Raw genomic sequence first — 24,223 nt, 5'->3', positions numbered from 1 at the left:
GGAGTGATTTATCACTGCTAAATTAATGAGTCACATCTATCTTTTTTGGGAGGCTTCTCTATCTCCTTTTTGTATGTTTCCCACCTTCCACTTCAGAAAGTGTCCAGCTAAGGAGGGGATTGGACATAAGAATGGCCATACTGGGTCAGACCAGTGGTCCATCTAGCCCAGCATCCTGTCTTCTGACAGTGGCCAATGCCAGGTGCTTCAAAGGAAAAGAACGGAACAGGGCAATCACCAAGTGATTCATTCCTTGTCGCCCAGTCCCAGCATCTGACAGCCAGAGGTTTAGGGACACCGGAGCATCCCTGACCATCCTGGCTACTAGCTAGTGATGGACCTATTGTCCATAAACTTACCTATTCTTTTTACAATCCAGTTATAGTTTTGGCCTTCAGAGCATCCCTGGGCAATGAGGTCTACCGGATGACTGTGTTGCGTGAAGAAGTACTGCCTTTTGTTTATTTTAAACCTGCTGCTTATTAATTTCATTGGGCGAACTCTGGTTCTTGTGTTATGTGAAGGAGTGAATAACACTTCCTTATTCACTTTCTCCACTCCAGTCAAGATGTTATAGACTCCTCTCCTATCCCTCCTTAGAAATCTCTTTTCCTTGATGAACAGATGCATCTATTCATGGATACCTCTGTAGTGCAGCAAAGCCCCCAGTGATTGTCTTGAGGGATTTGGTGATGAATGATTCACAGTGTTCCCAGCTCATGCCAAACTTAGGAGAAACAGGGGACTGAGCTCAGGACCTGAATTCAGATCCCCCACTAGAGGGCTGAATCAGTTTTTACTCTCTTTCCTTTGTAACTATATAATACTGAGTATGTTGGTGCTATTGTAATATCTTGCTTAAGAGCAGTGCTGATCATCAAATAATTTTCAGAGTGTGAACTCTTGCTAAGACTCATCTTTGATTAGCTCCCCTTGCTAATTTGTAGAGTTGCCTTTCCAGCTGTTAGTTTTTTACAGCAGTCCAATTTATTTCTGAGACAACATTAAAAATGTGGTTAGCGTCTTGATCCAAATCTGTGATTTGAAATCTTACATTAGCCAAACCCTTCTTTTATGATCTGAAAAACATCACTAAACTTTGGCCTATATTGCACTGTCTGATATAGAAATGCCATACCCAGGAATTAAGGCTTTATGGTTGTACACTCATAAAGCTCAGAAGGCTTTATGGTTGTACACTCATCTGTGTATCAATACACTGTTAGCGAAATTATGGTTCTCCATAGTATATGAATGACTTTTGTGCCCTGCCACTATGTATTGTAACAGTGTGGTGCTACAGATGATAGCAGTACAATATATAAATAGAAAGGTAGCTCTTTAGAACTCTAAGGGGCTTCAGGTTCATCAATGACAGTTAATGCAGAGGAAAGTTAGACTTCTAATTTCAGTTAGGCAACTGCAATTTAATGGCTCTAAAAGAAAATTGAGGCATTGTAATCAGAAGAAAAGGTGTAGAAGTCTGAAGCACAAACAAATACTCTAGGAAAGACAGTAAGTGATAAAAAAAATTCAGTGAAAATTGTATATTATCCAAAAGGGGCCAGATTTTTATCTCACTGATACCAGTGTAAATCTAGAATCATGTCCTTAATTCAAATGAGGGTGTTTTCTGCATTTATTCTGGTATAAATCAGAGCAGAAACTGGCCCTAGATGTCTGCTTCACTGGATCTGTACCAAATATTATGAAACTCAACTCATGAGGGATAGGTTGAACTCTGAGATCAATTATCCTAAAATCAGGGTAAATCGGGAGTAACTTCACTTGACGTCAATGGATCGTCACTGGTGTGAAGGGAGAACTAGGTTCAGTTCTGAACCTGGCTAAGTATAGCAGCAACTGCAAGTTTGTTACTGAACGATCTTCAGTAGTCTGGATAAATGCTTAGCTGTTACATAGTGCTTGTCATCTGGAGATCATTTTAGAGATGCAGCAACTGAGGCAGTAGACCAGTGATAGAGTGGAATAAAATACGCTGCCTACCAAATGAGTTGGTGCTCTTAGTCCAAACAACAAGGTTCTACTTCACAAGACCACTGTAACCCCAGAGGGAAGTCTCAGTAGGCAGACAAGTATTGAACAGGCATGGAAACTGATTTACCCTCTAACCCTTCCTGGGCTGGGTTGTACATCTTTTTGTAGATAAAAAGGAATTCTGTCTCGAGAGCTTTCAGGCCAACATATATGAGCATTACATTCACTAAGCATTTTTTATAAAGACTACAAGATAAATAAAATCCAAGCTTCCTTTATAAAGATGTTGTCTTAATGTTGGGAATTAGTACAAATAATTTGAGTTTTGTTTTCATGGTTTATACAGTCACTGGGAGAGTTGTGCGAATAACACATTTTATTGGTTTGGTGGCAAATATACATACACACATGTGGGGGTGTGTGTATATATATGTGTATATATATGTGTGTGTTTGTTTTGGCTTCACCTGAAATGAAAACATTTCACCATTTTTTTGTTGAAATAAATAAACTGAAACAAATTAGCTTGGAGGTCAAATGAAATGTTTTTGTTTGACCCAAAATTTTGTTTCATTTTCAAGAATTTTTGTTTTACAACAAAAAATATAATTGAAATACTGTTCGTTTCAAATTTTAACTTTCAATTGAAAAATTGAAATGTTTAATTTAGAAAATGTCAAAATTTTCAACATTTTGTTTGGTTTTTGTTTTGACTGAAACAATGTGGCAGTTTTGACCAAAATTCACATAATGTTTCAGTCAACCCAAATCCAAATTTTTGGTTGAAAAAATGCTTTTTTTGTACAAACTTTTTTGCCCAGTTGTAGTCATCCGTACTCAGTGATTAAAAATCCACCTGCTATCAAATAGTTGGAAACATTGTAGTTAATTCTCTTAGGTCTATATTTGTACAGACTTGTATAATTTACTTCCAAAGCGGATTAAGCAAAACCGAATTAAGGCCATTTTACTTCTGAATGAGAACACAAACAACTTTAATTAATCCACTTTAAAGTCACATCTTTAGTTAATTTGGATTAATTTTCCTGAGTGTTCCCATGTAGACAAGCTCTAACTCTACAGCTATTTTAGAATTGGACTTTAGGAAGTTTGTTCATATGCCCACTATATCTGTCGTTATCAAGATAGGCATATTCATTCTATCATTACATTTGCTGCCTTGTAATTCACCATACAAGCAATAACACTATAATGAAAGCCAACAGACACTATGGTTGCATTACTAAGCTTTTGACATGGGAGCATTTGGCACTTGGACATACTCTTGTTGAGGCTCAGCCCTTCTTACATCTAGGCTGTAGATCTAGCAGCTGGTTATTGGGTGTCTTTGTTCAGTTCTTACATTTTCCTTTTTTTCCATTTTCCTTTCTCCTGTACCGTCATCTGTTGATAAAATTATATATTTGTACCTTAAACCATCACCAGTGTTGCTGCTATACTTAAGGGTAAGAGTCTGTTCCACTGGAAGGATCTGTTTCTGTTCCTATTGAAATTAGTGGGAGATTTGCCATTAGTGCCAATGGGCAAGATTATGACAGAATGAATGAGGTAGCAGGTATTTTCCACCTATAACAATTACTGAATAATAAATTATTATTTCTGTTAAAGACTGTGGCCACAATATGCCAGGCACTGAAAAAACACACAGTGAGAGACAGTCCCTGGTCGAAAGAGTTTACAGTCTAAATCAATAACACACATGAAAGTTGGGAGGGGAAAAAAGAGGTGAAGTGACATGTCCAAGGTCATACAGCTGGTGTGTGGTAGAGCTAGGAATAGAATCCAGGTCTCCTGAGTCTAATCAAGTGCACTGTCCACTAGATCTCACTGCCTTCCTTGCAATACTAAAAGAAACAGTAGAACTACAGTTGTGTTCTCCATGCCTGTATGAGTTTCCCCTCCTCCCCTTTAGATTTTAATATACAAAAAGGTACGTGTTCACAAACTCTATGCACTAGTCAGAACTGACAATCTATATAGAAATACCACCCTGCAGCCTGTATATAGAAGTTGTCTATAAAAATTTCTTCTGGGCTAAAGTTTGGCCTAACTCAGCTGTTTTGTTGCTGTTGCAATAATTTTAATTTAAATACACTTGCCTGGAGTTTTGATTATTAGGGTGTCTAGGAGATAATCTTGTTGTGATTTCAGGATTTTGTTAAGCTCTAGTAAATAAAATGTACTAGTCTCTCCTTTTTTTTTTTTTTTTAATTCGATGTCAACTCTTTGGAAGAAAGTGAGTATAAGAGGAAATATTTTTGTATCCTCACAATAAAGGCAGCTAATGTTTATAAAAAATCCCAGCCTGTCAACTTCTTCTGCACACGGCACTTTCCATTTGAACGTAAAAATGGCCATGTTGGGTCAGACCAGTGGTCCATCCATGTGCTTCAGAGGAAATGAATAGAACTGGTAACCATCAGTGGTCCATCCCATTGGCCATTACCAGTCTCTGACAAACAGCAATCCCTGCCTAACCTGGCTAATAGCCATTGATGGACCTATCCTCCATGAACTTATCTAGTTCTTTTTTTTTAACCCTGTTATAGTCTTGCCCTTCACAACATCCTCTGGCAAGGAGTTCCACATGTTGACTGCATTATGTGAAGCAATACTTCCTTTTGTTTGTTTTAAACCTGCTGCCTATTAATGTCAATTGGTGACCCCTGGCTTTTATGTTTATGAGAGTAAATAACACTTCCTTATTTACTTTCTCTACACCGGTCATGATTTCATAAACCTCTATCATGTCCCCTCTTAGTCATCTCTTTTCCAAGCTGAAAAGTCCCACTCTTATTAATCTCTCCTCATATGGAGGCTGTTCCATACCCCTAATCATTTAAGTTGTCCTTTTCTGTACCTTTTCCAATTCTAATACATCTTCTTTGAGATGGGGTGACCAGATTTGCACACAGTATTCAAGATGTGGATGTACCATGCATTTATAAAGAGGCAATACAATATTTTCTGTCTTATTATCTATCCCTTTCCTAATGATTCCCAACATTGTGTTAGCATTTTTGACTGCCGCTGCACATTGGGTGGATATTTTCAGAGATGTCCACAAAGATGCCCAGACTTTTCTTGAGTGGTAACCTAGCATTTTATATGTATAGTTAAAATTCTTTTCCAGTGTGCATTACTTTGCATTTATCAACATTGAATTTCATCTGCCATTGTGTTGCCTAATTACCCAGTTTTGTGAGATCCCTTTGTAACTCTTCACGGTCTGCTTTGGACTTAACTAGCTTGAGTAGTTTTGTATCATGTGCACAATTTACCACCTCACTGTTTACCACCTTTTCCAGATCATTTATGAATATGTTGAACAGTGCTGGTCCCAGCACAGACTCCTGGGAGACCCCACTATTTACCGCTCTCCATTCTGAAAACTGCCCATTTATTCCTATCCTTTGTTTCCTATCTTTTAACCAGTTACTGATCCAGGAGAGGACCTTCCCTCTTATCCCATGACCGTTTACTTTGCTTAAGAGCCTTTGGTGTGGGACCTTGTCAAAGGTTTTCTGAAAATCTAAGTACAATATATCCACTGGATCACCCTTGTCCACATGCTTGTTGACTTCCTCAAACATTTTAGTAGATTAGTGGGGCATGATTTCCCTTTACAAAAACCAAGTTGACTCTTCCCCAACAAATCGTATTCACCTATGAGTCTGATAATTCTGTTCTTTTCTCTAGTTTCAACCAATATGCCTGATACTGAAGTTAGGCTTACCAGCCTGTAATTAACAGGATTGCCTCTGGAGCCTTTTTAAAAAATTGACATCACATTAGCTATCCTCCAGTCATCTGGTACAGAAGCTGATTTAAATGATAGGTTACATACCACAGTTAGTAGTTCTGCAATTTCACATTTGAGTTCCTTCAGAACTCTTGGGTGGATACCATCTGGTCCTTGTGACTTATTACTGTTTAATTTATCAATTTGTTCCAAAACCTCCTCTAATGATGCCTCAATCTGGGACAGTTCCTCAGATTTGTCCCCTAAAATGAATGGCTCAGGTATAGGAATCTCCATCACATCCTCAGTTGTGAAGACCAATGCAAAGAATTCATTTAGTTTCTCCGTAATAGCCTCATCTTCCTTGAATGTTCCTTTAGCATCTCAATCGTCCAATGGCCCCACTGGCTGTTTAGCAGGCTCCCTGCTTCTGATATACTTAAAACTTTTTTTGCTGTTAATTTTTGAGTCTTTGCTATCTGATCTTCAATTTTTTTTTGGCCTTCCCAATTATATTTTTACACTTCACTTGCCGGAGTTTATGCACCTTTCCATTTTCCTCAATAGGATTTAACTTCCACTTCTAAAAGGATGCCTTTTTGCTTCTAACTGCTTGTTTTACTTTGTTTAGCCATGGTGGCATTTTTTTGGTCCTCTGACTATGTTTTTTAATTTGGGACATCCATTTAAACTGAGCCTCTATTATGGTGTCTTTAAAAAATTTCCATGCAGCTTGCAGGGATTTCACTTTTTGCACTGTACCTTTTTTAATTTCTGTTTTAACTAGCTTCCTCATTTTTGTGTAGTTCCCCTTTCTGAAATTAAATACTACTGTGGTGGGCTGCTTTGGTTCCACCCCTTCCCTCACCAGGGATGTTAAATTTTATTATGTTATGGTCATTATTTCCAAGCAGTTCAACAATAGTCCCCTCTTGGACCAGATCCTGTGCTCCATTTAGGATTAAATTAAGAATTGCCTCTCCTTGTGGGTTCCAGGACTAGCTGCTCCAAGAAGCAGTCATTTAAGGTGTCAGGAAACTTTCTCTGCATCCTGTCCTGAGGTGACATGTATCCAGTCAGTATGGGGATAGTTGAAATCCCCCATTATTATTTTTATAGCATCTCTAATTTCAGTTACTATCACCATTCTGGTCAGATGGTTGGTAATATATCCCTACTGCTCTGCTCTTATTATTCAAGCATGGAACTACTAGTCATAGAGATTCTATGGCACAGTTTGGTTCACTTAAGATTTGAAGCATAGCGGATGTAACAAATGTTTGTTCCAGCAGCCTAGACATCATATGTTTTATTATACTTGCTATATTTACTTTCCAAGTCATCTCAGATGTATGAAGCATCCTGCAGCTGTTGCAGTGTGACATAATATAAATATAAAGCAGGTGTTAACTAGCATCCTGTACCTTGTATGTCAAAGGTAGTTATAATAGATTACTGTTATTTAGTGATTTAGGGCAGGCCACAGTGGTTTGTTGCAGATACTATAGACCTATAAACTTAGATCTCCATACTGTGGTATTTTCCAATTGGAAACTTCCAGCAAGACATTTTCTCAGAACTACAAATGAGCCCAACCTGAAAAAATGAGGATCTGCATCCAGACTCCAAACATCCTAGGTTAAGATCTTAAAACAATCTAGGGATTCCCTTAAATTGAAGATGTCTTTGGAGAAGTTCTATGGCCTGTGTTAAACAGGAGGTCAGACTAGATGATTGCAATGGTCTCTTCTGGCCTTAGAATCTATGAATTTATAAATCCCTTAGGTTGCTTTGAAACTCTCCACCAAGGCTATTTGGGGTTGTTTCAATCAGATCAATCTGTAAATTGAGCACAAATCATAGACCGGAACCATACGTAGTTTGTAGTAATATTTTGTTCTTCTGTCCTCCTGATTCTAACACATACCTTGATCAGTGAACCACTGAAATATATTGGTAATCAAGTGTGATGTTAAAGGTGGTGACCTTAAAAGGTAATAATCCTATGCTCCCACCCTCCATATACTCGCTATGCTGCCATTCTCACTAAGAGGCTTTTTGTCTCTGACATCTCTGAGCAAAACTCCATATATTTAAGAGAAATTAATAAATCCACTAGAAGGAGAGTAGGGTTTTGTGAAGGATCCCGTGATTTTAGGCATCTCGGTAATCATGGGTATGGCAGACGTGAGTCTGCACTGATTACCAGAACGAAATCCCAAAGCCCCTGAGTTTTGAGGGAGGGGTGTTAAAAATTCAAACTAGCTCTGGAACTCAATTTTGCGAATGATCACAGTTGACCAGATTTTTAGAAGAATTCAGCCAGCTGGGGGCACATTGATGGCTGAACTCTTCAGGAAAAATTGGCCGTCGGTGTCACAGTGGGAACTGCTGTGCGCTGAGCCCCGGAAATTGGCCTCACTTGTGAACACGAAGCTTTTGGGAATCTGGCTTGGTCTATCATGGACTGAACCAAACCCTCATCATAACCTGCTGAACTGAGAATGAGCGTGTGCTAAATCTGTATCTAAATCCAAACTCCACAGGTTGGGGTCATCTCTGGCTTAGATAGGACCTAGCCTTTAGTTACTTACTCATTCCTTAATTCTTCCACCCTCAGGTAGAGTCTCATTTACCCAGTTGCATTTTACCCAGGCCTTACGCAGCGCTGGTTGAATAAGGTCTGGGTAAAAAAATGAGGGCAAATATTCAAGAGGAAAATGAATGGTCTGTTTGTGGAAACTTTTCTCCCCAGTTGTTCCCATTAGCTGGGGGTTTATAGCCCTTCCGAACAGGTGCTGGCAGTTAAACTCCACAGAGTTCCAGCGACATCTGTGCAGAGGCCTCAAATCTGCATGCAGCATTTTCTTCCCCTTCGATGGGGCTACACTGACAGAATTCCCACAGCTATCTACCCCACGGATCTTCCCCTGTAGAAGGGAGATGGTTATTAACTGCTGGCTTTCTCAAGTTCAGTCTGTTGTCCCCCACTCCTCCCAATAACATTCTATCTATTTTAACCCTTGGATTCAGTGCTCAAGTGGGGAAGGTTCGCCATCAAGGGTGCTCAGGCTGGGTTATAGAGTTTCCAAGTCTCTGGTGTAGGGCTCATCCCTGGTGTTCTTTAATTCTATAGAAGGGACTCCTACAAAATTTGAGCCCAGTCCTTGTTGCTACCAGCAACACCTGGTAGAACAATCTTGTATGGAACATGAGCAGCTTAGCTGTTACTAGAGTTCCCTGCAAAGGCTCCTTGTCTCTGATCCTGGTTCTCCCTGAGCAGAGGGTGCACAGAGGGTCTTTAATATCAGAGTCAAATTACAATCTGCAGCTGTGTGTCAATGGAATTTACTCACCAGTTTTTTTCAGTTCTTACTACTGCCAACCCACCCTATTAGAAGAAGAGTCCCGCACAGGTTTGGAGATCCTGTCATGCTGTTGCAGTGACGTGCTCTGTGATAGAGCTGATCTCTACGTTTCTAGTGGTGGGATTAAGATGTGGTCACGTTAATGCCTTAGTTTCCCTTTTATAAATTTGAGTAAGGAATTCTATAAAGGGGAATGGACTTGCAAACGGGCAGAAGCATTTATGTGCCCGTTTCAACTGTGACAGCCTTGGAAGGTTTTGCTGATATAATTATGCTAACAAAACTGAAAGTGTAAACAAGGTCTGAAAGGCAGCAAGTCATAGGGCCAAACTCAGGCACGATTGTGCTTGCTTACATGAGGTCTGAACTTAGTCCACCACCATTAAGTGATGGCTGCTCACAGAGAAGCCCAGGGAGATGCCTGAGTGCAATAGATCTCTGGTCAGAAGGTACTTGGGGCTGTATTACCTTTGTGGAGACAATTATGCCCATGGAGGTGGCTGGAGATTTTTTGGTCAAAACATATTTTGACTGAAAATGACTTTTTTTGGTCTAAACTGAAAAGTTGAAAAACATATTGATTGTGACAATTTCATTTAGAGGGGTTGAAAAAACTAAACAAAGCATTTAGATGATGGTTTGACATTTTCAGAATGGAAAAGTTTGTGTTTTTTTAATTTTCTTTTCAAAATGCCCCTTCAAAACATTACTTGTTTTTATGAAAGAAACATTCTTTTTTGGAATTTAAAAAGGTTGAAATTGGAATGAAATGTTTCCGCTTTATTGAAAAGAAACATTTCAAATGATGCAAAATGACTTTTTTACATTTTTGTTTTTGCTGACAAGCTTTTAATAAATGGCATGAATTTAAAAAAAAATCCTTTGCTTTGGGAATTTTTTCAAAATCCCATGTGGCAAAAAATCTGGTTCCTGCCCATCTCTAGCTTGACGTTCCCTTCTCCCTGCACCCATGCAGATTCAGTATCTGGTGAAGGACTTTCTATTGCATCAGCATCAGGGTGGGGTGGGGAGCGACAGACCTGGTGGCAATGTCTCCTCTGTGCAAGTGTGCGTGCATGCACAGACTTTTCCTGTGTGAGAGGGGCATGATTCCTAATGGACTAGGGATTCAGATTTTGGCTCAGAAGAGTTCTGAGCCAGACAGTGCCCAGCACCTACAACTACAGACAGATTTCCGCAATTCCCCCCCACCCAAAGTGCAGCCCAGTGCTGAGCTCTTCTGAAAATCTGGCCCTGACTGTGTGCGCTACGTACTCTTGAAAGTCTGTCCCTTACAACGTGCTCAGAAGGGCTGGGAACAAATGCGGTCTGCCAGCCACAACTGTGACATTGCACCTTAGCTGTAACCTGGAGAGCTGTGTGGTCTCTACTGAGTGACGGAAAACAAGCGTTTTGGTGGTGGTTCTTCCCACCTTGATTCACATTCAAACTCCTTTCCGAGATTCATTTGGTGTGAAGCTGCCAATTGTGTGCTGGTTCTGTTTTGGTTTGGGTCATGCATAGACATGCTAGGGAAAGGATTCCTTCCTTACAGCTCAGTGTCTCTGCTCAGAGGAATGCAATGTCTCCTTTACAATGTGTGCTTACCAATCTTTACCAAGCAGAGCTGCTAGATGCAAAGCAACCGCCATTTTAGTTTCATTTTAGAGCTGGGGAGGAACATGAATATGAACTGATGGTTCAATGAGTGTTGGAGGAGGAAAAAATGGCAGATTTGCCATGATAATCCATTTTACTGTATTCTGAAAATTCAAGCCCTCCCAGGCCAAGTAGCATGAGCTACTGGGGGAAAGGGCAAGGGGGAACCCATAGGAAATAAGTTTCAGAATCTTAATTTCCACAGGTGATTCTAATAAATATCCATAAACTTGAAACAATCTCTTCTAACTAAACAATATTTTTCCCAATTGCATGTGTGCACATTGGCTTATTATTTTAGGGTTCCTGGCAGTGCTGGGTTGCTAAATTAATTTTTTTATCTCAGTCAAATTTGGTGTGTGCAAAGAATGCAGGATAGGCCTTTAAAGGGTGGTGTGTGTGTGGTTGACTCATGTATTGCCTCATGTTCTATTTTTCCCTTACAATGTGGCTGTTTTCATGTTTTATTGCCATGTCTCTAACTACCTTTTAGTATGCTTTTGCCTCATTGCTGTTTATATTAAAAGTACAGTGAAGCTTTCAAAAAAGCAAACAAAATAAATATATTAATCTCCCCAGTCTCACCATCCCCTAACCTCTCTTCCCTCAAAGTGAGAAAGAGACTTAGAAGATAGATCAAATGTTGGGCTCTTGCAATGTCCCTTGAAGCTACTGAATATTGCATGAGATATTTGCTGATTTGAAGAGTATAAGCATCAGTTTAGGACATCTCATGTACATTTCAAGGAAAGTTAATAGGACAGCAGCAGCATGGCATGTGTGGGTGGAGGATCAGCTATGAAACGGTTAACTTGCTTTGAGCAAAGCCATGCAGGGATATGGACGCTGACTTCTAAAGGCTTGATTCATTTGTAAATGTTCTGAGCCTCTGAGGTGGGGAAGATAACCAGAACTGGCTCTACCCACAGCCTGCTGATTCAGCAAGAAATCTTCAATCCTATGAAAACTAATTTAAAGCAATTCAAGTTTTATGCTGCACCAAGCTTTGGAAAGCTGCATAGGCAACTGATGCTGAGGAGGTGTACAAATGAACTCCCCTTTTTGTTCACAAGGGTGTTCTATAGTATTGTTTAACTTCCGTCTGTGATCATATTGTCAGCAAGGGTAAGCTTCTCAGCCTGTATTCCAAAACATTCAGATAGTTTTCAAAAATGCGGGCCAGAATCTCAGCTGGTAGAAACTGGCATAACTCCACTGAAGTCAATGGAGCTAAGCTTATTAGCTTTGCCTGTCCAGGTTTCCTGCCTGAAGCCATTTCCCCCTATCCATCAAAAGGCTTCAGACCCTCTCTGGCCATTCAACTTTTCTCCTGCTTTCCCTGCTTCAAAGCCCTTTCCTGGCTGACAGACTTGTCCACCCCCATGTCATTTGTGGACAGGGTTAAACTACCCCCACTGTAGTGAACTCTGCCATCTGTTCTGATCTCTGCTTCTGTAGAGCACAGATTTGATTGAAAAAGCTCTTAAAATTCCCCTGTGTTTCGGCTCAGTGGCTTTCTTCTTGAGGTGCTGGAGTGCATCGGTTACGAGAGGGAGCAACAAAAGCAGGTTTGTAATACCTAGAAACCAAGCAGCCTACCGTATAATCCAGTTCTGTAAGGACTGGATGCAGAGCTGCAGCGTCTCCTCACCCTTCCTTCTGCCTAGAAAGGGGTTGGCTTTATGGACTATCCTGTATTAATTGTCACAGCCTCCCAAGCACTTACACAGCAGCACTTACACTCTCCCCACCTTACACAACAGCACAGAGAGCAGTTTGCAGCCAGCCCATGCATTTTGTGTTCCAAAAAGCTTGCAAATTGTAAGCTCTTCAGAGTAGAGGCAGTCCTTCTTCACTGTTTGTACAGCATATCTTGCACAGTATAGTATCCAGAGGCTGTCACAAATTAATCGTTTACTGAGAGCAACTCGGGTGTGTGTACGTGAGAGAGAGAAACCATCCCCACTGTACTTGTGACTTGCTTCTAGATGCACTCAGGAGCATTTAGCCCACAGACCAATCAGCTGTCTGGAAAAATGTCTGTCCCACATAAGAAAATCTGGGCAACTAGCTGAGTGAGGCCCCCTATTATGCCTGCCAGAAGCTGGGAGCAGATCCAGATTTAATGCTGGATGGAAGGTGCAAGACGTGTTAATTTCTTCAGGGATTTGGGTTAAAACTCAATGGCTGTGATGCAAAAGGCCTATGGAAATACTTCATGCTTGATCCTGAGAGCGACTGAGTGCCTGTATTTCCCCCTGAAGCCAGTGGGAGTTGTGGGATATCTCTCTCTCTCCTCTCTCTGACCCTGAGCCCTTTGTTATACAGCTGAGATCAACAGTGAGGAAATACCGGTATGTGGTTGAGATATGCAGTCATCAGACACACAGAGACATGGGTCTTGGCCAAACTTCATACCCTGCATCTAGCACAAGGAGTGCTTGTCCCGGCCCATACTGCAGCAGTATTCCAAGCCTCTGCCAGCAGCTAAGTAATTCCTGCCTGTCGGAAGAGCTCTGTTCTCTGTAGAGGTCTTGTTTGTGACTGAGGGTTGTCTTTCAACTATGAGATCACACAACATGGCCAAAGCAGTTCCGTACGTCTGTCTCACTTTCTGGCTGACATTAGTTTTTAATAAGCTACTGTTTTATGTGAAATTGGCATAAGTCTCCGGGAGGCAAGCTTCCAAATTCTGACAGCAAACCCCGGAACACCCCAAAAAAATTAAAATGAGAGAGGATCCTCCGGCCATCCCAGCCTCCTGTTTGGGTTTAATTCCCAGGAGACTGTATTCCTGCTTTCTAGCCCCTTCCCACACTGGTGCAACTACCTCAAAGAATTGAGCAACATTTTTGTAATTAATCACTATGGCCCAAGGTGCTAATAGTTAAAAGGCAACAGAAATTCATCACTTTACAGCAGAGACCTGCAAACTGTGGGTGCTTGCTGGAAAGAGCTATCATGAGGATTAAGAGATTAATATCATAGGCTGAAGCAGCACCAAAGTGGGAGGGGAGGGAGGAAGGAAAGAGGGAAGAGAGCACTTGTGTGCAACAAAACATGGTGCTCTGATATTGGCTGCATGTCATGAGCCCCTGGACAAATTGGCAATGGGAGGTGGGCTGGGAACTGACCATAAATCAAATGCAGTACAGCTCTGGGAGGTGGAAAACATGCTTCTGAGCTAAGCTAGTCTCTTTTAAAACATTGCACAAGAGCACACACCTATCAAAGGTTCTGTGAAGTAGAGATGATTCTTCTGAGTGGCTTCTGCATATTCCCACTTGTGGGGCTGTCCCCCTTCCCACAAAGCAGGGCTCTTTCCAGGGAAGCCACACCCAACAGGCCCATCACGGCACTGAACTTTCACAGTGGAGGTCCAACAGTCGCAGCTCCCCGAACTCTCCATCCTGTTTGGCCTGTGGGCTGAAGGACCTACACTCCATGCCCCGTGAGCTTTTCCTGGTTTGTAATCAAACATCCCCTGTTAAACTGTTTGGTCTGGTTTCAAATTTCATTTAGCTGAAGTAGTTCCTGGGCTGTCTAGATTCCAAACCTGTCACTTTCTTGGTTTTGGGGCAGCATGTCTCATCCAAAAGACCCAGAGAAAAAACCCAGGTTTCCATGGCATATCTCATGTCCTTCTGTCTTGGTGGCACATAACCATTCAACCGTTTGCAGCACTGATGTAGCTTTGGGGAAGTAGTGTGGTCTAGTAATTAGACTGGACAGAAAGACAGGAGACCTAGTTCTGGTCCCAAATCTGTCCCTGATTTACCAGAGGACCTTGGCTGAATCATTACCTTTCTCTGTGTCTCAATTTCCCCATCTGAGATGAGGATGTTGATTATATTCATCTTTGAGATCTACAGATGAAAGTAGATAAGTGAAAAATATTAATGTGGATAGGACTAAAGAAAGGGGTTAGGTAAGTCTTAAAAAAAATCTTCATTGACAGGCTTCAGCCTAATTTGAATAATCTCTATTTCCCTTTTTCTCCTCTAGCACTGGCTTCCTCTGAGTCTCTCTATGAATACTTGCCATTGGTGCTGTAAGAGCCATCTCTTCAATGCCTTCAGTCTAGATCAGCTTTCCTCTCTCTCCGCCTCATCAGTTCTCCATCTCATGTATACTTTTACATCTTCTGTCCCACTTTTATCTATGCCCCTTTAATTCTGTCTCCCTCTGCTGTCATGTGATCTAATTCTGTACCTGTCTTATGTACTGTAAGGTCGAATAATTGGGGATGCATTGTTCATGGGAAACTAAGCACCTATAGGAAAGGTGTGAGTTAAATATACTGAGGAGCAATTTTCCGGCATTTGCAATTCTCTTCCCCAAATAAATCCGTATTGCTGAAGTTCCAGGATAAAAGACAATGGTTTGGATTGTGATGGGTGATCTCATAAACGTAACCATAGTGATTTATGCTCACATGCACAGAGTTGAACTGATTGTTAAAGTAAAGTGTTTTTTTCCCTTCCCCTCATGGCATTTTGGCAGGGGTAAGTTCTATTTGTCTGTCTAGGTGCTCATGTCTCCCATCCCTGTAATATGTGAGCTCCCTCCCAAGTATTTAAAAATAGAAACAAGTCTCTCTTTCTTCCTTTCCAGCCCATAAGATGGAGAGAAATAGCTTGATTTGTTGAGGGGAGGGCTGTGTGTGTGTGTGAGTGAAATTGGCTTAGCCTTCCCTCAACAGATACATAACACAGCCAAAGAACTGAATCCTGCATGTAGCTGTGAGTAGAACTAAGCAAAATTGGATTTTTTTGGTTCCATGTAAAAAAAAAAGATTGTTTTTCAGGTTGATCCAAAATCTTTTGTTTGTTTGTTTGGTTTGTTGGTGTGTTTTTGTTAGTTTAAAAGAAATCTAGTTATATTTCAAAACCAAATGTTTCAAAATGACAAGCTGAAGGCACTTAACCTAAGGTAAAACTTGAGGGGGCTGGTGGCACCATGATCTCTGTGAGAGGTTCATGGTTCTGGAATTTGCTTCCCACCTTTTTTCACCAGAACCCAGGTTTGATTCCTTTATATGCTGCAAAATACGTTGGTTTCCCCAGGCTTTTCCTGCTGGTGGGGAGATTGTGAGATAAAAGAGACTCCTGATAAATTTGTAAGGGAGGGCAAAATGGAAGTCATGTTGAGATTATGGGAAAATCTGGGAAGCTTGTTTGAAAATGTATTTAATATAATAGATTAAATTCTGTACTTTTAAATACGTATAGTGTGCCAAAAGCATGTGACACTGCTGTGAAAGTCTGTATAAATGAACAATAAAAGGGAAAAGGTTAGCACTTAATTAGGTTGCTACTAACTCACTAAAATGGCATCTTACAGCATGTGACAGCATTTGTGAGGAGGCAACGAGCTGAATTCCTGGAGTTCCCTCACTATAAAGAATTTTACAGTTGTATAGTTTAGCACTGTAGTGTGGGGAGAGGATCTGTGTGTGGGGACAGTATAGTATAACAGTGCTGTTATGACAATCCATAGGAAAAGTAAAATTATGCTACTTTTAAAATACCAAGGGCAAATCTGAGTTAGTCCCCTCAGAGTTCTTTCTAACTAATGCTTATCTCAGAGGTGAGGGGACGCAAAGGAGGTAGAGGGTTGCCTTTACTTGATGTTGCCTGTTCCACCACAACATCTCTCCATTAAGACTGGGCTGTCTCTTGCTCCCCTTGACACATGGGAATCGTTGCTAGGAATAGCTCCTGTGTGGCCATCCACTTGGACAGCAGCTGCTCCCTATTGGGCCAGGTCCCCAGAATCACAGAGTTCTGCCCCCATGGAGAGGAAGCAAAGAGGCTTCCATCCCACAGACTCCCAAGAGGAGAGAGGAACAAGCAAAAGAGGCACTTCCCCAACTCTCTTTTATAGACATTTGTGCAGTTCATCAAGTATAGGCCAGGTTAGAGAACTTTCCTGTGAGATCACTCGAAGCTTCCACAACATTTTCAGACCCTTTAATTTCTGTGGCTCTGTTACCATGGGATGTAAACCATGGCCACCTGGTGACGGTGGAATTCCAGTGCAGGATGTTTTGTTGGGCCATCTTTGTCATCCCACATTTGGCTCAGACATTTTTTCACTCTGTAAGACATACACTGGGATTCATAATACCTAACTCAGGTGTCTCACAGGCACTGGAGACATCTCATCGTGATGAATAGTCATGTTCTGATATGTCAATGACCAAATTGTACAGACAAAACGTCGTGTTTCATATGAGATGGTTTAAGCTGGCTCGCACCATGGCTCGATGACATAAGTGAAATGTAGAGAGAGTACAGACACAGGACTAGCCTATGTTCATATGTTGTCAGCAGTCACGGGATAGTTCTGAATGCAGTGACAGACTTGGATTTAGGTCCCAAAAGCAGCATTGTTTCTGTTCAGTTGAAAGTCTAAAAATGAAATAAATATGAACATATATATGGGAGGGGGGGTGTGCACGCACACAGCTGTAAAATGAACAAAGGTACTTTTTAAATTTTAGCCTCCTTCCCTCAAATTAGGCATGATGGTGAAATTTTCAAAATCAGCCCCTACATTTGTGCACATAGTTTTACACCAATAGTTATTTTTGCAAGTACAATCACCTGTGACTGCAAAGGATTTCGATAGATCACTACTTGGCTTGAACAAGTGATTAGGTTGTTGTGTCTATGTTCTATTACTGTCAAGAGTTCTGAGACACGACTATATACTACATGTATTTCCTGGGTAATTGCTAAAGGATCAGATCTTGTTCACGTTGAAGGCAATGCAATTGATTTCAGTGTGGGCTGGACTGGGCCCACTGGTCACTGTGATGGGGTGTCCTCCCAACACTTGCCCTGAAAGGGTTAAGGCAAGCTAGAGGGGCCAATTAGCCTATCAGGTGGCAAGCTGGGGAGGAATTAAGACTGTGAGAAAAGCCTTAATTAGAAGAAGCTCTCCTGTGCAGGAACAGGCAGGGCCTATGTAAGCCAGGAAGTTGACAGAAGGGCTGCAGTCACTCCCTGGAAAGAGGGAGGAGAGTTTGGAGGCTGCACAGACATGTAGCCTGGCTCTGCTTCCTGGGAGAAGGGAGAAGTGAAGATGGCAGACTTGATTACCTCTCCTGTTCGTGCCCTCTGAAGCACCTGGCATTGGCCAGTGTCGGAAGACAGGATACTGGGCTAGATAGACCAGTGGTCTGACCTAGTCTGCCATTCTTATGTTCTTATCGAAGACCTAAAGAAAGAAGGGAGAGCCAGAAGGCTAGGACAGGCCTCTGGGAAATGCAGCAAGTTAGAGGGTGGAATAGTCCTTGATTGCTGACTAGAGGGTCCCTGAGCCTGGGCAAGTGGCACTGGTGGGGCAGTGAATAGGAAGACTGCCTGAGTCTGTTGGGGAGAAGAGACTTTCTCCCCTGGAAGGAGAAACCACAACAGTGACTGAGCCAGACGGCAAAGTCACAAAGAGACGGAAGCAGCTCGTGGAGCGAGAGACGGTCCGCAGTTCCAGACAGCGTGGCCAGGAGGTGGTGCCATCCTGGCGGTGAGTGGATCACCCTGTCATAGTTATACACCCTGGATTGCTACACCGAAGGCACTGCATAAATATGTCATGACATTGCCTTACAACTAGATGGGTCTGGACCAAACTACAGCTCCAACAGCTGCATAGGAAGGTCTGAATTCAGACCCAAACCTAGCAGCTGGCATCTGTCTTTGATACCCAGTTGAGAAAAGCGCTCCTATTCAGAACAGCACTTCGGCACATGCTTAGGTCTCATTTAAATCAATGGGACATAAGTGCATGCTTAAAGTTAAGCACCTGTCTAAGCGCTGTCCTGAATTTAGGCCTAAAATGAGCTAAACCAAAACCTTGGCTCTGAAAACTCACAAACTTCAGGAAAATTTGGATCCAAACTGTGGCTTGGTCTGATCCCAAAATACAACATTGCGATGTAAGCTTAGTATTGCTGTAATAAAATAGCACCATGTTAGGGCACAACAAGCAGCCTAAACCCACGGCATGCTGTCAGAACGCTGCAATGCATCCAGGGGATTTTTGTTAACCTAATTCAGCTTGTGACTATACTTTATCTGACAAGTTTAGTCAGTATCTTATAAGACGTGGGACAGATGTGTCAAAATAGGGCATCTCCATTGAAATATGAGGTGGATGGCAACCCCAAACACAGCTATTGTGCAAGCTCAATACATAATGACACTTCTCTGAACAGTGTAATTTTTACAAGGACGCTTACTTTTTTTTTTTTTTTTTTTTTTTTTCAGCAAACTAGCTATCTGTTTGGAAAGCAGTCTTATTAGAAGATACAAGTTCTATTTCTGGCATCGCCACTGACCACCCTGGTCTTGTCTATACTAGAAAAAGTTAGCAACCACATTGCAGCAGCTACCAACAGTACAGCTGCACCAATGGTAGCAACAATGCAGATGCTACTGTAACTAGGCTTAGGTGCTGTAACTTCACTATCTGAGTAGGTCTTCATAACACAATGGGAAAACACCTGGATGTTGATACTGATGGCTTAGCTCCAGAGAAGATTGCACTGTTGCTGGCTGCTGCTATAATATGGCACTAATTTTTCTAGAGTAGGCACATGTACTATGTGATTTTGAACGAGTCACATTACTCTCTCTGAGCCTTGGTTCCCCATGTGTAAAATGGGGATAGTAAGAACTTGCAATACACTTTGGGATCCTCAGCTAGAGAGAAGTACAAAATAGATGATTATTACTGTTGTTGTATTACATTAGGCTTGATAAAGTTAAATTATTTGAAATAAATGTAGAATCATTTTGCTACACACAAGTAATATATACATTTATGTGGAAGAACTATTGCAAATAATTTGTCTTCCTTTAAGGAACATCCCCTTTATTCTAAATGGTTTCTATTCTGCAAGAGATTGAACTAGCTCCGGGTCTCACTGGGTTTCAGTCAACCAGCTGGGGCCCCAAATTTAGACTTTGTACTAAAAATACATAGTAGAAAGAGAATCTAAAACTTTTGAAATTTAGACAGCTAAAATAATTAGTTTCAGATATTACAACTGCTCCCTGGATCACTCTGTCAAGTTTTCCACTCCCATTTCCTATCTTAAAAAGTTTTTCTCCTGTTGCTAATTTTTTTCAGTTACAATAACGTTAGGTGTTGTTCATAACGGCAGTAGATATACATTTTTCAGATACGGGTGATTTAAAAAAAAAATTGTTGGTATCTAAACCTAATATAAATATTTTCATGACATTAGAATATTCAGTTTAAATATTTTACTTATTCCCCCTGTGAGGTTGTGAACACAAAACTACTACATCAGAAAGTGAATAACTAGAAATGAAAGGGAAACTGACCAGCTTTGGCCCCTGATCCTGTACAGGCATCTGCTAGCATGCACTCTTACACCACATGGAGCCCCTGGGACTCACACTAAGGGACTGCAGTAGTGGATTTTTATGCAGGATTGGGGCCTTAGTCCAAACTCGCTGAAATGCACAAATATAAATAAACAAGCTGTACAAATGCTTAATATTCTTTCACTTCTAATAACCGGAGGTGGTGGTGGTAACAATAGTAAGGAATTTCCATTGCCTATGTGAGTTTTATATTGATGTTGTATCTTCTGGATGATTGGACCTGATCCAGTTCCCATTCTTCTCAGTAGGAGTCTTTCCATTGACTTTAATGGGAGCTGGACTGGGCCATGTTATCTATATACCTAGCCACCGGTAAGGTTACCTTGCCTCTGGAAGGCTTGTTCCAGATTGGAGAAGCAATGACGAGTCAAAATTTAGGAAGAAATTTAGGCCACTGGCAGACTTGGACAATTCAATGATTCTAAAGGAGTTGCTTCAGAAACCCATTTCAGCGCCGTGCTTGCATTCTATAATGCCCTCTTTTCATGTAAGGCAGTTGTTACTGCTGCCATCCTTCTGCTACCATTTCTAATGGCTTTTCAAGAGGGCTGGATAAAAGGGGAGAACTTCACAGAGATGCTAAAAACTCAAGGTGAGGACTTTCACTCTTTCAACACATCATCAAACAGATCAGTCTGCATAATTAGTCCCCGGTTCTGAAAGGGGGGCATCCATTAATTAGTATGCAGAGTGTTTGTTTAAGAGATTCCATTGCTCTTTTAACTTTAAAGAATTTTTAACTGCCTCTGACTTGAAAAACTGTGACCAAATGTTGCCTACAAATTTAGCAGATTCCTCCCAGACTTGTTGGTAGGATTTTCAGGGAATCTTTCCTTCTGGTCTCTATCCTGCCTGGAATTCACTCACTAGTATAACCTCAAGAAGTTGTCATGGTTGATGGGAGACTAACATCTGACCTTTTTATAATCTCATATGTTAACAAAATCCATTAAATTATTCAGAGGTGTGTGTGCAGCTAGCTGCTTTTTCTTTAAAACAAAAAACAACAAAAACTAACAAATGAATCATCAGCCAAGCACCTAAGAAAAGACTTACAAAAACAGATCATTGGGCATGCCCAATGGAGAGGGGGGGAAAGTGGACAGGTAAACTTCAGTGTTGAACTTTCAAATTATTTTTTTAAAGTATGTAGACAGAAAGCACCAGACTATATATTTTTGTTAATAAACAGAACCCACTATCTACTTGACTTATTATAAAACACTGTCTCTTCAAGTGGTCAAATTATAGCATAGCTTTAACAGGCAATCCAGAGAACACTGATTAAATTTATACTAATATTAAAAATTTCAAAACCAAGCTTTTTGAATGAATGTAGCACTTCCAGAAGGCTAGAGCTAAATTCTTCTTTGTTACCTCCACTGCCCTGGAGTAATGGGTTTAGCCTGTCCTCTTTACTTCAAGGAGATGATCTCCGTAGCTTAAGGGAGATCTGAAAGAAATGTCTGCAGAAACCAAAATGCAAAAGACAGTCATTCCTCAGTCCTGTTTTTATTAATTAGATGTTAATTCTTTTAATAACATAAGAAAGTTTTATATAATGTACACTAAAAGCCCAAGAGAGGGTTCTATACAATAATTTAGATTTATTAAATAAATACAAAATAATAGCAGCCTTCTATAATGCAGGCTACAAATAGGTTTACTTCGGCTTGAAGTACCCTGATCTTTAGTACACCTATTGGAACAGATTTGCTCCACAAGTGTTTTAAAGAGTCATATCTATAAGATACATATAGGAGTGTCTAAGATTAGAAAGGAAAATTTTAAATACGTTTTACCATGGTCTCCACATATCTAATGACCCCATACTAGGGTTATTATGTGAAAAATTTGGCCGCAGGATCTGGCTTGGAGATGACACATCAGGCAAACTAAAGAGAGATGGTGGTTGTGGTTGAAATGAACTTTTCAAAGCCTGTTTTTCCTCGATTGGGTAGAACTGGTCCTGAGAAGGACTTGACCCTGAGGTGTTCCCCTTATTGCACAGCAGGGATTTCTGCACTGTGGCGTACTGGTGAGCCGGAGGTGATGACCGTAAGGCTGCTTTGCACGTTTCCTCACTGGATCTGGGTAAGGATTTCAGGAGATGATTCAATAAACGTGCCCCAAGAGTCTTGTCCATCCATTCACAGGTAAGGAGCAGGTTGTGAACCTCATGCATACACTGAATATATCCAGTGCTGTACCTCTGCTGAGCTTCGAGGCCCACTTTGGAATCTGCTGCATTGAACAGGAGACAATTCAAGTCATTTAAGAAAACTGGACTAGCAGTACATTGTTTAACTAAACAAGCATTCAACAAGTTCATAATATATTGCCTCTTCTGGAAAAGTCATATAGAACTTAACTGAGACCAATAACTTTGTTTAATGTTGAAACCATCCTATGTGATTCCATAGCAGGGTTAGCATTCTAGTCTGGATTCTATAAAATGGTTTAAAAATTCTACAGAAAGAATAGAATTTAGCTTAATTGCTATAAAATCGTCTTGATTGAATCCCTGATCAATTCTTTAGGGCTTTTCCATAAGATCATTATAGTTGAAAGATGAAAATCAAGCAATAAAAAGTTTGTATCAACTTCATTCTATAAATTACGGTACCACAATTCTAATTTTATTCCGGTGGTAAATTGTCCTGCAAGGCTAAAACAAAAGAGAGCACCATTCTTGCAGGAAAAACAAGGCAACCCATCTATTGAAAGTCATTGGCTCTAGATCACCATCTAGTGGTGAAGAGCAGAAACTAGAAGATATGCTATAACAAATATGATATAGAATGTAGACCTAGGTGTCATCAGGTTTGAAAGAGATTTTTGCACAGCCATCACTTGATTAAAAATGTAGCCCCCGACCCCGAGTTGGAAAAAAATTCTGCATCTGAAAGATGCACTGAATGAAAGAAAAATGCAAAAACAAGAAACTTACCCATGATCTTGTTGTTCTGGATATTCTGGAGATGCTTTACTGTCATTTCAAGGATATCTGCTTTTTCAAGTTTAGATTGCTATTTAAAAAAAAAGGATAAGTGGGTCAGTAAAGAAGATTTTTGTATAGGATTCTGGGTTTCTTTTTTTAGAAAATGAAGGGAGGGAGGCGTGTGAGGAAACATGAAAAACTCAACACTTACATCCAGACAAAATGCACCAACAACTGCTTCCTTCAGTTGGTCCAAGCAGTTGTTAATCCTTTCCCTTCGCTTTCGCTCAATCAGAGGTTTTCTTAACTGAATGGAGAAAATAGGATTTAGGAGGTGGAATGTCAAGCTTTTATCATAACTGCTAGGGCTTGAATCTGCTCCTGCTGCACTCACTGACAGAACTCCCATTGGGGACTGATTGAGTCCCTGGTTTTTAATCCTTAAGAGCCACATTCTGCATGTGGTATCAGAGAATCCAAGGGTAATGTGATATAAAGTAGGGGACTCTCTGTATGCTCTATAATCTCATTACCACACTGCGGTTTAGCTCTTTCTTACACATATGAAGCTTGAGTCTTCTCTCCTTAAACTGCTGTACATTAGAAGTAACTCTACTGAAGTCAGCAGAGATACACCGGTGTAAAACCAGCATAAAGGGACAAAAAATGCAGCCCCAAGTGTTAAAAACGCCTTGTGAATTCCTTTATAATGAAAGGAATTATTTCTGTTTCTAGCATTTTCCCAGTTGAGAAGCACCATCTACAGTGAATGTTGTCCAAATAATAGTCCACACACCTGTGTGCAGTATCCATACCCCCCCCCCCCCCACACACACACGGCAGCATGGGTGTAAATCTGTATATGAAGTGACCTACCTTCCTTTCCTCTTTGGTGTTGGAAAGTTTCTGCACATTGCTGGCCATAGCAGAGGCAGTCATTATAATCCAGCTTGTCTGCCCCTGAATGCTGCGGAGCAAGGGAGAAAGAAAGCACTTGGGCAGCCGGCTGCTCCCTTTGCAGATGGGTTCTTTGCTTCTCTTGACTCTCTTCTGTACCCTGCCTGTATTTATAGCC

General features: G+C 40.9%; 2 protein-coding genes across 2 annotated transcripts in view; one reads left to right on the top strand and one right to left on the bottom strand.

Annotated features, from left to right (window-relative positions):
- CAB39 (calcium binding protein 39) overlaps positions 1-24,223 on the top strand; it is a 125,822-nt gene that overhangs the window by 7,943 nt on the left and 93,656 nt on the right. The window lies entirely within an intron of this gene.
- On the bottom strand, positions 22,006-24,087 carry LOC137146997 (transcription cofactor HES-6-like). Its single transcript, XM_067538647.1, has 4 exons — positions 24,025-24,087; positions 23,360-23,455; positions 23,158-23,236; positions 22,006-22,451 (listed from the first exon to the last, which is right to left on the bottom strand). Exons 1-4 carry the CDS (start codon positions 24,085-24,087, stop codon positions 22,006-22,008), a joined length of 684 nt encoding a protein of 227 aa, XP_067394748.1.

The sequence above is a fragment of the Emydura macquarii genome, unplaced genomic scaffold, assembly GCF_026122565.2.
Source record: "Emydura macquarii macquarii isolate MOO-44397 ecotype Brisbane River unplaced genomic scaffold, CSIRO-AGI_Emac_v2 contig_499, whole genome shotgun sequence".
Taxonomy (NCBI): Eukaryota; Metazoa; Chordata; order Testudines; family Chelidae; genus Emydura; species Emydura macquarii.
Note: the sequence above shows the minus strand (reverse complement) of the source record. Positions and strands in the feature narration are given on the sequence as shown.